General features: G+C 42.3%; 1 protein-coding gene across 2 annotated transcripts; it reads left to right on the top strand.

Annotated features, from left to right (window-relative positions):
* Nucleotides 1-2,928: 2,928 nt before the first annotated feature.
* LSM7 (LSM7 homolog, U6 small nuclear RNA and mRNA degradation associated) lies at nucleotides 2,929-15,800 on the top strand. 2 transcript variants are annotated; one of them, XM_085877591.1, is made up of 4 exons: nucleotides 2,929-3,097; nucleotides 7,775-7,865; nucleotides 12,000-12,071; nucleotides 15,355-15,800. In XM_085877591.1, exons 1-4 carry the CDS (start codon nucleotides 3,080-3,082, stop codon nucleotides 15,492-15,494), a joined length of 321 nt encoding a protein of 106 aa, XP_085733717.1. In that variant the 5' UTR covers nucleotides 2,929-3,079; the 3' UTR covers nucleotides 15,495-15,800. The 2 variants fall into 2 exon arrangements, with proteins under 2 accessions (XP_085733717.1, XP_085733718.1); XM_085877592.1 differs by lacking the exon at nucleotides 2,929-3,097 and having other exon boundaries at nucleotides 7,769-7,865.
* Nucleotides 15,801-17,305: the final 1,505 nt, after the last annotated feature.

Below are 17,305 nucleotides of genomic sequence, written 5' to 3'. Positions count from 1 at the left end.
CTCGATCTTTTCTACTCCCGATAACCCACCCCAAGCCCACCTCCTTCAAATTCCCTGCTTTCCTTCCTGAAACTCCCTGTAATGTCCATCTTGTATACCCCGTGTTTGCCACCCCATCCCTCTCCCTTCCACAGAACTCCTAATGTCTCCGTTCCCCACCCCATCCCTCTCCCTTCCACAGATCTCCTAATGTCTCCGTTCCCAACTGTCTTGTCCTTCCCTCTCCCGCCCCTCTTGTCTCATGCCGCCCTCCCCCTTGCTGTGCATTGTGTGTTAGCTCTCATACGAGCCTAGACATTATATACAAAATAAGTCCAACTATACAAGGAATTTGGGGGGAGGGGTGGGGGATGGTAAAGAATGGGGGAAGATGGAGGATAGGACGTGCAGCTACGTTTCTGAGGTGTCCAGACCCAGTAAGGAAGTCTTCTCCGGTGGGCAAGATATGCGACGGCAAGCAGCTCGCTCTGTTTCTGCTAAGCCACTGTGTCAAGCAGCTCCCCCACGAACCAAACCGCGTTCTGGGCTTTTTTATATTGCCCTCCTTTGCACTACGGGCTACTTCCCTCTCTTCACACTCAGCTCCTCGCCGAACAAGCTTTTAGGACAAGGATAAGCTGTGAGGTAACTGTCTCATCCACTGCTCAGCTTCTTCTCCTCGCTCGATCTGCTCTCTCTCTCACTCCCTCTCTTCACACTCAGCTCCTCGCCGAACAAGCTTTTAGGAAAGGATAAGCTGTGAGGTAACTGTCTCATCCACTGCTCAGCTTCTTCTCCTCGCTCGATCTGCTCTCTCTCTCACTCCCTCTCTTCACACTCAGCTCCTCGCCGAACAAGCTTTTAGGAAAGGATAAGCTGTGAGGTGACTGTCTCATCCACTGCTCAGCTTCTTCTCCTCTCTCGATCTGCTCTCTCTCTCACTCCCTCTCTTCACACCAGCTCCGAGCCCCTTTTTTCACAGGGTCTCGCCTTTTTCGTCTCGTCCCTTGCACTCGTATCTTCTACCTCCTCATATAGCTTTCTTCATCTCGGCTCATGCGAATCTCTTCCTCATTGGTCCACATCCGATGTTGGCATGTCGACATGGCAGCTTGTGGAAAATTTCACCGTTTCTGAGGGAACTTTCAACGCAGCCCCTACCGTACCCTTGGTGCACGAAAGATGCCGCAGATTCCCTCTCGCACCTTCCTCAGGCGCAAACCTTCTCTGTACAGTGCTCCATTGTATTCTGCCTGTGAGATGTGTCGCACCCCATGTACGGGAACCATGTACGGGAAAATGTGTCGCACCATGTACGGGAAAAGCGTTGCACTTCGTGCCACAACCATGCATGTGGGAATGGACACGGTCCCATGCGGTGAAGGTAATCCCATCGACCCGAAGGACTAATGACCACAGACGGATCGAATCTTCCCAATTAAACAATATGCGAATGGAGTGAAAATGGAGAGGGATACAGCTGGATGGAGGGACTACCGAACGGCTGTGGGGTTTAAGGTAAGACTAATGGGGGTGAAGGAGGGATTGTCAAAATGGGGTTTGGTGAAGGGGATTATTGGGGGATTGAGAAATGCAGAGGGGGCAATGGACCGGTAGTGTAAAGGAGGGATTGTTGAAGGGAGGAGAGGGGGCGGGGGTGTTGTTGAAAAGAGGAGGGTGGGCGGACCAATGGGGTAAAGGAGGGATTGTTGAAAGGAGCAGGGAGAGGGGGAAAGACATCACACCAGGAAAACACGAACTAACCTCAACACACGCCACCCGACAAACCCTTAGACAAGGGGCTAAGGACTATCTACACATAGACTAAAGAAATAACTAATTCTCGGGTCACCTTCATGTCTGTGTGCCTTCCCTCAGGATACGTTTCCAAAACCGTAACATTATCTTTGGGCAGATGTGCGGAGCTCTGCTGACTTCTGGTGGGGATGTGATGTGAATCATTCATTGTCCTGCATCATACCGTACCGATCTGTACCGCAACAACCGTCTTGCACATCATACACGAGACTGCAAATATTTACAACTCTGAAACGTCATTATCGTGTGTTATTTTCCCACCCCCCGGAGGGAGGGAGCGGGATATTGTAATCGTCCGGTTTGTTTGTCTGTCTGTCTGTTAGCAACTTTACGGCAAAACGGCTTTAGCAAACACTATCAAATTTTATCCACAGGTGGGCAATGAACCTTGGACGACCCCATGAATTGTTGGGTCCAATTGGATCAAAGGTCAAGGTCACGAAAAGATCAAAATCGTTTTTCGCTCATAACTTCGTCAAAAATGATCTGATTTACTTCAAACTAAGCTTATAGTGAACCTTATTCTATTTGTCACTTATAATCCTACCCATTCCTACAGTGAAAAATGCATATTTGTGAAGATCGGTAGGGTCCGAAGTTTTGGGGGTCATGGTCATCGGTCAAAATTACAAATTTTCCATTATAAATCAAAAAGGTTAGGAATATGCATGTTTACTATGGAAGACATATATCAAGTCCTTTATTGGCTTTCATTTGACACCATGACCTTTGACCTTACGTGGCCTCGAAAGGTCAAAATCATTTTACGGTCATAACTTACGTCAAAAATGGTTTAATTGACTTCAAACCAAGACTAAAATATTCCTTATTCTATTCCTTATAATCAACATTCAGGTTTCAGGATGTATCAAATTTTAATTTGATCCTCAAAATAACTTTATGCCTTAAATGGGCAGGATTTGTTGTGCCTGGCACCACTTGTTTACAATGTAAATATCGTGTTATTTACAATGATCGTGCACTATAACTATAATTGGTACGAGCAATTTGTGTTTTTATGTAGGTGAGATTATATAATAGGAAAACTTTCGAATACATTTTGCGATTACGATGTAAAATGTGATACCGACGATCGTGGCGGTGTAGCTGGTTGAAGAATAAGTGGTAGTATAAACCCATAATTATTTCAACACGTTTTGATTCTCCGCCCCCCCTCCTCTTTATCCGATTATATTGTTGTATTAAACGTCGGATGAAATTTATATTGAGTAAAGTAGCGGATTAACAACGATTCATCAATTTTATCTTGAAGGTGATTCACATGGCTTCCACAATGGCGGTAAGATTAAATGCGGCCTCGGTTTTGCTTGCTCATCTTCCTGGATTATAGACACCTGAAGTGATGCTTATTTGCTCCTCGTAAATTCCATTGGATCCTCGTTGGATGAGGGCTCTATTTCAATGGATGGTTGGCCCAGTGCTGACTTGAATTGGTTGATGGAGGCCGCTTTGAAGCCTTTGGTGGCATATTGATGCGCAGGAAGCGCATCCAGTTGTTTCTTCTTCCTCACTTTCTTGACACGGCCTCCGATTCTTGAGCTCTCGTTCATTTCTGCCGATCAAGTTTACATTTTCCTGAATATCTTAACGAGGTTAATTATTTGGCCTTGTTCAGCTTGCCAACCAATATGGCGCCCGCGCATTGCATCATGGGTACTGAACGCCCGCGCATTGCATCATGGGTACTGAACGCCCGCGCATTGCATCATGGGTACTGAAACCCCCTCTTCATTCAGTGGTCTCAGTCTGTCATGACACTCTGTGTCTGAGATCCGGTACGAGCCTGCTTTCCCTCTGTGGGATTTTCTGAAGTAGGTCTTTATCCTTGTGTACGTAGGACACCATAATATGGGAGTTACAATATTCAATAGTTAGTCTTATTATGGGTTTATACAGTTGGAGTTGCCCTTGGCTTTCTTCCCCGGTGCTGAGAATGATCTTTCGACAAGTCTGAAGACGACGATGGTTCATGAGCGGTATTTGACGATGTAGATTGTTTCAGAAGTCAAGGATGAGACAATGTGATAATTTTTAACCAAGTTATAAAAATGATCAACATGATGTGGTACGAGTGACAGGTTATTAGCTGCAAAATGTCGAAAACCCGGTTTCGTTCGACAACTTTCAAAATTTGACCTTTGTATAACCTTTAAAGGTCACAAAACAATGTTGTGGACATTAAAATAAGGAAACAGGATGCGTGCTATAGCTTATTGGAGTTAGTTCGTCAAAGAAGGTCGAAAACCCGGTTCGATTCCCACAACTTTGAAAATTTGACCTTTGTGGCCTTTAAAGGTCAAAGGTCAAGGATTATGACCTTTGGTGCAAAACTTCCTCTGGAACATTCCAGGAACAATACAACATCATATAGGCTATATGGCATTTCGCACTCCTCGGATTATCCATACTTTGATGAAATCAGCGTAAAAAAACAAATTTGAAGGGGGCACCACGGGCAAGGTGTTCGAGATCGAGCAAAATGGTTTCAAGACTTTAGGTGGGGAATGACCTCAAGATTATGCATAAAAAAATATTGTCATCCTAGCTGTCAAAGTTTGGGCGGTCGTATGATTTTTTTATGTCAAAATTCGCAATTTTCTAAGTTTTTGACCTTGGGACGAAAATGATAAATCGGACAACGACAAGTTTTAGATAATTCATTTTTCTCTTCAAATACCCAAGAACCCATTCCATTCAGTAAATTCCCTCGGAGAAGATAGATTTTTAATCCAACTACCCCCTGAAAATAGCTATTTTTTGGGCGTGGCTGCGTCCACAATGGGCGTAGCATGCCCTCATCCAGGAAAACACAACTGGACATTGATATCGAACACATAACCAAGTTTCATCAAGATCGGATCGAAGTCCACGGAGATATGCTCTGGACAGACACACAGACACAACGAATATAGTGGTCACTCTGGCTGGCGCTCGTGAACCAATTATTGCTCGTTTCATACTCGCTCTCCGAGCTACATCTGCAGCACGAGAGCTGAATGAGACTTGTATCAAGCAAAACGTCCAAATATCTTTCCTCGTTCAACCCTTGTAGGTGTAGGTCAACCTTTGGTTGCTCCTTCCATGGTGGATCACTCTGCATTTGGTCTCGTTGAATGGGAGCTGCCATTTTTTGGGACCAACCTCAAGCTGCATTCACATCATCTTCTTCAACCTGGGTATTAACCACCCTATACAGTTTTCTGTCTGCAAAGAGCTTGAACTCAGAATCCATAACACGTTGGACGTCGTTGAGGAATATTATAAACGGCACTGGACCCAGAACACTACCTTGTGGAATGCCACGTGTCACTGAAATGTATTCTCACATCCTTCCATTTTACCACAACCCTTACTGTATTGTATTGCTTGCATTCGTGTCATTTCTCTTCGAGTTCAAGTTCAAAGAAAGGATGCCAAAATTATGTTATATATTCGTGATATCGGAATGTTCGTGTGGATCCTTGGAAATGCCTCGACTACCAGGAGGTTTTGCGTAAGGTAGCACGCCAAAAGGTGAGAGTTTGTGGAGTTGTAAAATGGATTCAAAACTGGCTTAGTTGGCGGAGGATGTCAGAAAGGAAAGTGTCGGCAACTTAGCAAAGGTTGGATGTCGGAGGCTGTCAGACCGAGTTGTGATCAGTACTCCCGACCATTATCGTTTGTAATTGATATTGATGATTTGGACAAAGGGTACACTTTCATAAATCACATCAGTGATGCCATGTTTGGAGGTTCTCATCACATCGGCAAAGTCAGTTTAATTGTAGGGAAATGTAAGATATTGAGAATGGCCAGGAAAAATAGAAATGGCGACTATATATAATGCAAGGGGACAGTTGTTATCTCTGCCACCGAAGGTGGACGTAGGTTATGTTTTCACCTGTTTGTCTGTCTGTGAGCAGGATATTTCAGAAAAGTACGGATGGATTTGGACAAAACTTGGTGGACAGGTTGAGTGTGTGTGTGTGTGTGTGTGTGTGTGTGTGTGTGTGTGTGTGTGTGTGTGTGTGTGTGTGTGTGTGTGACAAGGATGAATTTATCAGATTTTGTTGAAGACCTCGATCTGGATACTATAATTTTTAAAGGGATTCTTCACCATTGAGAGATAGGGCCAAAAACGATAGAGAGAATGATGTCTCAAAAAGTTGTGGACGAGTGATGACAAAACTCGACGGAGGAGTTGGTTCGGTGACGAGAACAAGCAGATTAGGTTTTGGTTAAGGTCCGGATCCAGATCCAACCTATCAATAGGATACAAAACAGAAGCTGTTCAGCCTGGCAGAGGTATGCGCTCTACCGAATGCTGTTCTAGCATTGCTGCTGTTTCACCAGGACAGACAGCAACTCGAGGGGGAGCACTCGGGAGAGTGCAAAACCTCCGCCGCCAATACTGCTGGGTCACTCAAGTGAACCTTATATCTTATTCATTAAATATGTCAACAGTGCTGACAGAGTTATAGTTCTTTTCTCCAACATTTTTTTTTGGGGGGGGGGGGGGGTTGGAAATCACTTAAAACATGTAAAAATGCAAAAAAAAAACAAAAAAAAATCGAAATTTTGTTGAAAAAAAAGTTGCAAAAATTTTTTTTTCTCTAACAATTTTTTTTTGGGGTGGGGGTGTTGGAAATCACTTAAAACATGTAGAAATGCAAAAAAAAAAGAAAAATTTCTCTAACAATTTTTTTTTTTGGGGGGGGGGGGTTAATGTCACACACACACACACACACACACACTCAACCTGTCCACCAAGTTTTGTCCAAATCCATCCGTACGTAAATCCATAAATCTCTCCAAGTACCAAGTCCAAAATTTAATGGCATGATCCTTGGACCATCCCTAACCCCCCCACGAAGTTTCGTCGAAATCCGTCGAGGAGTTTTTTCCGTAATACTGTTCACAAACAAACAAACAAACAAAGGAGTGAAAACAGTAACCTCCGATCTTCGATGGCGGAGGTTAACAAGACTATGGGAAATAGGTTCAGTGAAAAAAAGAGAAGGGTCAGAACAGAAGCGAGGCAGGCATGATTTACACAAGTTAACATGGAATGGTCTTCCTGGGAGTTTAGCTGCGGTTGGTTAAAGGTTCAGGTTTAAACTGGAATTTAATACGTACCTGGAAGCACTGAGAAGAGAGGGGTACAGGGATCCAAACAGAAATGGGGAGGTAGAATCACCTGAATGGGTGTGATTATATCTGAGTGCTTGTACAGATTTTGTTGTGCTGATTGGATATTGAGATATATTGTTTTTTTTTCCAGGTGTGTATCTTAAGTTTGAATGCGCCATCTGTGTTTAAAATAGATCTCAATGTCATCCCAACGGTCTCCAACCCCACACATAATAGATAACTAAAAAAAACAAAAACCTAATCTCTCCTATATTGTGAAAGATGGTGTTATATGCCTCCTTCCTCTACCTTCAATCTACCCGATGCCTGGTGTTGGCTTGATGGTTAGGGTGGTGGGCTTGGGATCCTAGGATCCTGAGTTCAAATCCCACTCTGCTGTTGAATTAATACCAGGTGGGGTTGCCTCTGCCCGTCATCCTTCTGAGGTTGGCAAAATGAGTGCCAGCATGCTGGTACCCTGTGTCGGAGTGGCGAGCCATCCAGGATTGTACCCAATAGCCAAGGAGACTGCTTAAACAGCACCAACGCTCTGCACAGAATATGGTCCCAATGAATGGATGGAGTCCACCCTCCCTCGACTCCATTTCACCCCCACCCCCACTTTACCCCTGACAACCACTACCAATGCATGGTTCTGGAGAGCACTGCTTTGTATCAATTTTTTGGGGAGAAGACCTCTCACAAAAAAGATGAGATGACTTGAATGGCCTGGGATTTACCTGTGCAGCTGCATTTTATTTTGACCTCGCATACTAAATGCACTACAATAATGTAAATTGTAAAACAAAACTTTGAGCATTGTATTGACATTCCACCTTTCATGCAGGATAAAGATAAGAGGAGAAAAGAAAGCATCTTCGATCTCTCCAAATACCTGGATAAAACCATCCGGGTTAAGTTTCAAGGGGGGCGCGAAGGTAAGAATTGCATTTAAACACCTGGTTTGGTTGTGCCTTTTGAATTTTTATTGAGGCTGAGTGAAGAGACGTCTAGACCGTTTATTCCTGGTATGTGAAACACCGTGCAACCCATGCCAGCCGCATTTTTCATCCGATCTTCATGTAATTTTGGTTTAAAAAAAATTCTTCATGGCTCAGCGCTACTAGGTTGAAAGTTTTGTGTCAAACGGTTGCAGAGAAAACTAAAAGGGCACTCGGTAGAGGGCATAGCTCTGCCACGCAATGCCTGATCCACAAGAACAAATAGGGCCCATTACCTTTTTGAAAAATCGTGCAGTATATCATTTTTGGCCCTATTTCTCGATGGTGAAGAATCACTTAATTCTAGTAGTCAGATCCGGATCTTCACCAAATCGAATCAATTTGTCGTGGTCACACGCCCAACATGTCCACCAAGTTTCATCCGAAACCGTCCACAACCTTTTGAGATATTGTGGTTTTTTTTGGTTTCGCCCTATCTCTCAATGGTGAAGAATCACTTTAAAAAAATATCAGATCCTGATCCGGATTCGGATCTTCACCAACATTGAATCAATTCTTCCTTGTCACACACCCAACATGTCCACCAAGTTTCATCCGAAACCGTCCACAACCTTTTGAGATATTGTGGTTTTTTTTGGTTTCGCCCTATCTCTCAATGGTGAAGAATCACTTTAAAAAAATATCAGATCCTGATCCGGATTCGGATCTTCACCAACATTGAATCAATTCTTCCTTGTCACACACCCAACATGTCCACCAAGTTTCATCCGAATCTGTTTACAACTTTTTGAGATATCGTGCTATGTATCATTTTTGGCCCTTTCTCTCGATGGTGAAGAAGCACTTAAAAAATTCTCGTAGTTGGATCCAGATCCGGATCTTGACAAAAATCTAATCAATTCGTCCTTGTCACACACCCAGCCTGTCCACAAAATTTCATCCGGAGCCGTCCACAACTTTTTGAGATATCCCGCACACAGACAGACAAACAGGCAGAGAGGGGATAAAACAAAACCTCCGTCACCTTCAGTAGCAGAGGTAACTAATTTAAAAGTGAATAAAGCCCTAAAAGTGAGGGCGGAAGAAAAAAAAAGGTGAGGGTCTTGGCCAACATTCCACAACATTTTTGGAGTCAGACCAAGTCATTCTACCCTGGATATGCTGCTTCTGCTCTCCCAACAATGGATGGAGATCTATACTCATTGCCAGACATGAAATCAGAGCTATCTTCCGAGACGTATCACGTGCTTTCGATACGGTTTGGCACCCTGCCCTACTCACCAAACTCTCTTCCGATGGTATCCATAGTCTGCGCTAGGCACCGCCCCCCCTCCCAATATTTCTGGGCACTCGAGATCTGCCATCAACCCCCTTCTGGTAAAACAACAAAAACAATAATCACTGCTCACCTTCACTCTTTCATTCCTTGTTTTTTCCCACCTTTGGAACAAACTTCCACACACTCTTCAATCCCACTCTTCCCTCCAGGTCTTCAAACCAGCTGTTCACCACCATCTCTTATCCTCCCCATCCAAATCCATGATCTTTTCTACCCCCATAAATCCACCCCAAACCGACCTCCTTCAAATTCCCTGCTTTCCTTCTTGAAAGTCCCCGTTTTAAAAGGACCTGAAAGTCCCTGTGGTGTCCATCTTGTTTACCCTGTGTACCTCGCTCAATCCCTCTCCCTTACACAGATCTCATGTCATTGTTCCCCACTTTTTTCCTTCCTTCTCCCACCCCTCTTGTCTCCTGCTCCCCTTGTTGTACGTTCTGTGCGTTAGCTCTCATACGAGCCTCGACATTGTTTAAAAATAAATATGGTCAGGGGAGGTTATTGTCACCTATTACTGGTTTTATTGCCTCCGCCACAAGTGATTGCTCACCATTGAGAGATCGGGTTCAAAAACGATATATATATATATATATATATATATATATATATATATATATATATATATATATATATATATATATATATATATATATATATATATATATATATATATATATATATATATAGCATAATATTTATCTCTGCCACCGAAGGTGAAGGAGGTTTTCACCCCTTTCTGTCTGTATACAGGATATCTCAAAAAGTTGTGGACGGATCCGGATGAAATTTGGTGGACAGATTCGGTTGGTGACGAGGATGAACTGATTAGATTTTGGTGAAGATCTGGAATTTTAAAAGTGATTCTTCACCATTAAGAGATGGGGCCAAAAACTATAAACAGCACGATATCTCAAAAAGTTGTGGACAATATCAGATGAAATTTGGTGGACAGGTTGGGTGTATGACCACGACAAATTGATTCGATTTGGTGAAGATCCGAATCGAGATCTGACGACTAGAATTTTTTCAGTGATTATTCACCATCGAGAAATAGGGCCAAAATTATATTTATATAAATATATATATATATATATATATATATATATAGATATATATATATATATATATATATATATATATATATATATATATATATATATATATATATATCTTCTTCTTCTTTCGGCTGGTCCCGTTCGGGGTCATCACAGCGGATCATCCGTATGATCCGCATAGTGATTTGGCACATGTTTTACGCCGGATGCCCTTCCTGACGCAACCCTGGTCGCCTCTTACGACACAGGGATATGGTACACCTATTTTAACCGGGGGTATACACCGGCCCAGTATACTGGTACTCATTTCGCCGACCTCGGAAGCCTCTTACGACACAGGGATATGGTACACCTATTTTAACCGGGGTATACACCGGCCCAGTATACTGGTACTCATTTCGCCGACCTCGGAAGGATGACAGGCTGAGTGAACCCCCTGGTGTATTAATTCAGTGGCCCAACGGGGATTGAACTCAGGACCTTTTGGATCCCAAGCCGCTGCCCGAACCACTGCGCCAACACCAGGCTGACCAAAATGATATGTATATGTATGTATGTATATATATATATATATATATATATATATATATATATATATATATATATATATATATATATATATATATATATATATATATATATATATATATATATATATCACGATATTTCAAAAATGTATTTGGCCTGATAAATTTGTTCTCGTGGATCAGGCATTATGTGGCAGAGGTATGCACTCTACCGCATGCCCTTCGAGTTAACCTCCGCCATCGAAGATGGATGGAGGTTACTGTTTTCACCCCTTTCTGTTTGTTTGTTTGTGAACAGTATTACTGAAAAACTCCTCGACGGATTTCGACGAAACTTGGTGGGGAGGTTAGGTCTGGTCCAAGGATAATTCCATTAGATTTTGGACTTGGTCCAAAATCCCATATGGCCGCTATGGTGGCCAATTTGAAAAAAATATTTTAATTTTTTTTTTTTGCATTTCTACATGTTTTAAGTGATTTCCAACCCCCCCTCCCCCCAAAAAAAATATAGGAAAAAAATTTTTTGCAACTTTTTTTTCAACAAAATTTCGATTTTTTTTTTTTGCATTTCTACACGTTTTAAGTGATTTCCAACAAAAAACATGCCAAAATTATAATTGCAGCTGATTTTGGAACTTCAGGTGGATATACCCATGTAAAATAAATTTCTGTCTCAAGGAATCTAGTTAATGACGAATGAATGGAGTATGTAAAAGTTAAAAGTAAAAGGGAAAGTTCCAAACTATAACTCTTTGAGCACTGTTGACGTCAAATTGAATGAATACGATATCAGGTTCACTTGAGTGACCAAGCAGTATTGGCGGCGGAGGTTTTGCACTCTACCGAGTGCTCCACCTTTAGTTTTCTCTGCAACCGTTTGACACAAAACTTTCAACCTAGTCGTGCTGAGCCATGGATAATTATTTTTTTAACCAAAAGTACATGGAGATTGCATGGAAAATGGGGCTGGTGTTCCAATAAAGTCTGCTTTCTGTCGGCATGGGTTGCACGGGTATGTTCTCGTGGATCAGGCATTACGTGGTGGAGGTATGCGCTCTACTGAGTGCCCTTCTAGTTCTTTTGTGTTTCTTTCTCAACTTCTATGTGAAGACGATTTGAATGGAAAAGTTTAATGATTATACCTCTTGTACAATGTAAAGTTCGACTTTAATGCTTTTCTTTTTTCTTGCAGCCTATGGAATCCTCAAGGGTTATGACCCTTTGTTGAACTTGGTATTGGATGGAACGATAGAGTATCTTCGTGGTAAGATTGTTTAACCGTTTTATCATCATCAATGCACCATACTCTTTCGAGCTTCTGAAACTATTTTGGGCAAAGGTTATGCTGGGTGGTTTGCGATTGCCTTGCTAGTAGTCGAGGCAGGAATTTGTTCATAATGCTGGCGATAACTCGCCAACTCTTCTTGAAGGACACTGGGATCCTTACGGTCCACCAACTAGACGGCCAGCTTAACGTCTGTCCGAGGGACGGCACACACATTGACACCTCACCGAGCATGTGAAACAGCAGGATGGCAGTTTATAGCTGGGTCAAGATTCAAACCCAGGCTTGACAGCTCTGAGATGAGTGCGCACACCTCTTCGCTATCCACGCAACACTTCTTTATTACCTCCGCCACCGAAGATGGAAGGAGGTTATGTTTTCACCCCTGTCTGTTTGTTTGTTTGTGTGAAGGATATCTCAAAAAGTTGTGGATGGATTCGGATGAAATTTGTTGGGCAGGTTGGGTGTGTGACAAGAACGAACTGATTCGATTTTGGTGAAAATCTGGATCCGACTACGAGAATTTTTAAAGTGATTCTTCACCAGAGAGAGAGTGCCAAAACCGATATATAGCATGATATGTCAAAAAGTTGTGGACGGATTCGGATGAAACTTGGTGGACATGTTGTAACAAGGAAGAATCGAATCAATTTTGGTGAAGATCCGAATCCGGATCCGGATATGAGATTTATTTAATTTTCAAAGTGATTCTTCACCATTGAGCGATGGGGCTAAAAACGATATATATATTTTAAATATACGTGTTAAAATATATAATACAGACAGTCCTCAGGTTAAGTGCCGATTAAAATAAAAATTCGTCATTCTTTATCTTTACATCGCTTTATGTACGGCCCATTTTGGTACTACTTGTCGCGTCTGCCGAGGTCTGTCCTCGAGGCAGGACGGACCCCCTGTACACCTTACACTTGTTGACTCTGTCTCCAACATCCTGATTGAAACTAGGACCCTCCGCATTTGCTCCCCTCCTACTCCCCACACAGCCACTGCACCAGTGTTTCCCCGTGGGGTGGTGATGTCGCTCGCAGCACGTATTTAATGTCTCCTGACAGGATACCCGGGCACTGTCGATGAGGTCCAGCAGCAGAGCTATCGGACTTGGGAATGCCAGAGTGAAGATGTGTAAGGGCAGAAGGCAAACAAATAAGGAAGAGAGTGAAAGAACAGAACGGAAGATGCAGGAAAGAAAGAATGACAAATGACGAATGGTGTGATGAGAAATGAATCTGCAAAGCATGAAGGAGAGTGAAAGAAGGAACACGAGCAGAGCGAAGTGAAAGGAATGACAGAGAGAAGGGTGCAAAGAGGGAGGATGAGAGGAGAGAATGACGAGATGAGACTCATGGTCATGCAATTAATAATAAGCGATCAAGCTCCAAATGGATTGTGTAACTCTCTCCAGCTGCAAAGCTTCGAATCTCTCAGTCTTTCTACATCCTTTCCTTTTTCTTCAGGGGTTCGCCACGCATCAATTTCCGGAGAGTGGGCCGTCCTTCTGACTCCCTGCTCTGCCCTCCAGTCTTCCTTTTTTAGCTCACCTGGAACGTAGTTCTGGGGAGCTTATGGGATGGCGCGTAGTCAGTCCGTCCATCCACAAATACTTGCAACTTCTTCTCTGAAACTACACACACAATTCCGATGAAACTCGACCACAACCTTCATCACCCGTGATGTACCAAAGATTGTTCACACCATTAAAAAAAAAAATCGGGGTCTAAGGGTGTCTACGGGGGGTTGCCCCCCCAAAGAGGTACTTGCTTTCTTCTGAGAAACTACACACACAATTCTGATGAAACTTGACCACTACCTTCATCACCGGTGATGTACGAAAGATTGTTCACACCATTAAAAAAAACAAAAAAAAACATTAGGGCCTCGGGAGATTTATGGGAGGGGGGTTGCCCCCCTCCCCCCCAAAATATGTGTATTTGCTTTCTTTTCTGAAACCACACACACAATTTCGATGAAACTTGACCACAACCTTTATCACCTGTGATTTCCCAAAGTTTGTTCATGGCATTAAAAAAAAAAAAAAAAAATCCATCGGTATTTACTTTGTTCTCCATTACATATTTTGTAAGTCATCCATGCCGACCAGTGGTTCCCTGGTTATCTTATCCAGCCACGACCAGGTGAGCATCCATGGGTATCGCCCCTGTTTTTCCCCTAGTAGTATGTTAGTACATGTAAATTTTTAATCAAGTGTGTCATCCTTTTCTTTTTTTTCAGATTTTACTCGATGATTTGTTTACTAACAGCTTGCGCAAAAATCAACAAAAATTAACAATGCCACTAGGAGACATCAGTGGACATGAATAAAAATGAAAATGGAAAAATCAACAAAACTTTTGCAAAAATTAACAATGCCACTAGGAGACATCAGTGGACATGAATAAAAATGAAAACGGATAACATCAAAATCGATAGTGTGTGTGTGGGAGTTGATCTAAGGATCCCACAGCATCATCAGCGATGTGCTCAAACGGGTGGTGCCAACCACATACAGTCGTTAAGTATTTAAAAAAAACAACAACTTGTTTTGGTGTCGACACACCAAAAGATTGTAAAAATAGGACCACGACCTGTAGCTTATCTGGGCCCTGGCCTAATGTTGTAACCCAAATTTGGTAGCATTCTGACTGGTGGGTCTGGCGAAGAATATTTTTGAAGAAATTTACTAAGTCAGCCATTTTGACCTACTTAAAGTAAATGTGACCGGAACGAGATTTGCAATTCCTGTTACCAGTCAGGAGAGGAACATTGCTGCCAAATTTCAACCGGATCGGCCCAGCAGTTTGGCCGGAGAAGTCGAAATAGGAGACGGTCAGATGGTGCGTGATGACAATAGCTTATCTGGAATTTAAATTCCATGAGCTAGAAATGGACCATCCTTGATTATCGACTCGGTGCTGTGAAAGCAACCTTTATGGCAAGGATACCCTGGGCAGTTTGCTATTACGCTCTCAGCAATAATCTTGGTCGGAATTTGGAACTTAAAGTACCAGCACACAATAGCTTTTGAGTTCTTTAATGTACACAAGTGCTTTGATACTTTTTATGTAATTTCTGGATCCATCGGTTAAGCACAGAGAAATTGTATCATCATCCAACACAGAACGCTTCAATCGATTTGTAATTCTTCCAGCCTTGCCTTGCAATACTCTCCTCGCTCTATCGTTATCCCCTGTTCCTTGGGTTTGGCCCGTTTCCCTGTGTTCAGGATTTTATTTTTTGTCCACAGACCCCGACGATCAGTACAAACTCTCCGAGGAAACTCGGCAGCTTGGGTTGGCAGTGTGCCGGGGTACATCCGTGGTGCTGGTGTGTCCCCAAGATGGCATGGAAGCCATTCCAAATCCGTTTGTGCAGCAAGAGTCCTAAATGTGGGAGTGAAGGAAGAGTGTATGAAAGATCATTGCTGGGCATGTGGTTGTTGAAAATTGGAGACGTTGAACTCGAGGGTGGTTGTACTCTACTGGAGAGTAAGTTTTTCTCTTGCACACGACTTATGTGTAGCAGTTTTTATAATTTGCTTTCATCTTTTAGTTCGGAAGACATCCTAATAGTTTCCATTAAATTCAATTGATTTTACCAAGTATGTGGATTTTTTAAACTTTTCATTGTTGAATCTTCTTTAAAAGTTGGTTATATATTTTTTTTTCTCAATAAAGGTGACTTTGAATCGATCATCAGGAGTGGTGGTAAAGTTTGGGCGAGGAAAGTTTGCTAATTTAAACATGAAAAATTGGAGTTGAATGTTTACTTGCATATTTTTTTTTTAATGGTAGAAGAAATTGAGCGAAGTGCAAGAAGTTCTCAAGCGAGTCCAAACAAACAATGGTAAGATAGGGCTAAATAGAATGGCACTCGGTAGAGCGTAAGCTTCTGCCAGGTTGAACAGCTTATTATTTTGTATCTCTGATAGGCTGGATCTGCATTCAGAGCTTCACCAAAATCTAATCTGCTTGTTCATGTCATCTACCCAACTCCACCAAGTTTTGTCATAATAACCCATCCTCAACTTTTTGAAATATTGTGCTTTATATCGATTTTGGCCCCATCTCTCAATTGCGAAGAATTGTTTCAAAAATTAAGAAATTGTCGGATCTGGATCTTCACCAAAATCGAATCAATTCGTCGTCCTTGTCAAACACCCATCTTGTCGACCAGGTTTTGTCTGAATCTGTCCATAACTTTGAAATATTCTCCTCACACACAAACTGAAATAAAGGGGTGAAAACAAAACCTCTGTCCACCTTCGGTGGTGGAGGTAACAATTATTGCTAAGACAATTAAAGAGATGGCATTTAACCAGTCGGGAGAGGACATAATCAAACGATGGAAGAAAACTTGAGACAGTTAATGACTTGAATATCTTGGTTCCTAGGTCAATCCAAATTGGGGTCTGAAGGGGTCTTTGGAGGAAGTTTATGGGGGGGGGGGTTGCCCCCTGTGGTTTTCTTTCACCCCCCCCCCCAAAGAGGTATTTGCTTTCTTCTCAGAAATACACACAATTTCAATGAAAGTTGACCACCACCTTCATTTTTTTAAAATTCCAACTGGCATGAGGTCAGAGAAAGAGGAGAAGGGAGACCACGTCAAGCTTGGTCTTCCATCTCTACTTTTTCTGACCTCAACTCATCCTGGGAATTCTTTCAAAGAAATTTGCTTTCTCTCTCATGCACAGATTTATCTCATCTTGTCTTCACTTGTCATACCCTTCCTCCTGCCCATGGTACACTGAAGCTTGACTGCTTGAAGTCCCTGCGATCATAGTGCAGCAGATTACTGAAATAATCTTTCACTTGGTGGTACAAGCACCAAATTTGGTATACATGTGCTCCAGGACCTATTCTCTTAGAAAAGTACGTTACCCACGTTGAAAAACAAAATGGCCGCCATTTTTCAAGATGGCCGCCATTTGAAGTGGTTCGAATCTGTGTTTGAGCTAAATTTTGATGGAATAATGCTATTTTAACGTTCTATGCATCGAAATATATGTTTTTGAGTTAGAAAAATCCATTTCTGCACTTACAAAATCATAATTATTGAAAACTAAGATGATATGGCCAGACGACAGGCTCTTTTTGCGCTACATTTTGCAAAAAGAAAAAAAAAGAAGAATAATATAGCATATACAGCAGGAAATTATTATCTTTTGATTCACGTGGTGGATTAGTCAATCATTTAGT

Source organism: Eptatretus burgeri, chromosome 4 (assembly GCF_056783735.1).
Source record: "Eptatretus burgeri isolate ZD-2024b chromosome 4, Ebu_testis_v1, whole genome shotgun sequence".
Taxonomy (NCBI): Eukaryota; Metazoa; Chordata; class Myxini; order Myxiniformes; family Myxinidae; genus Eptatretus; species Eptatretus burgeri.
This window is presented reverse-complemented; position numbering and strand designations above follow the sequence as displayed.

Bases quoted from the DNA above. Each gene is read 5' to 3' on its own strand.
- LSM7 (XM_085877591.1), top strand. The intron at 7,866-11,999 runs GTAAGAATTGCA...TTTTTCTTGCAG, and splicing joins GTTTCAAGGGGGGCGCGAAG to CCTATGGAATCCTCAAGGGT. The intron at 12,072-15,354 runs GTAAGATTGTTT...TTTTGTCCACAG, and splicing joins AACGATAGAGTATCTTCGTG to ACCCCGACGATCAGTACAAA.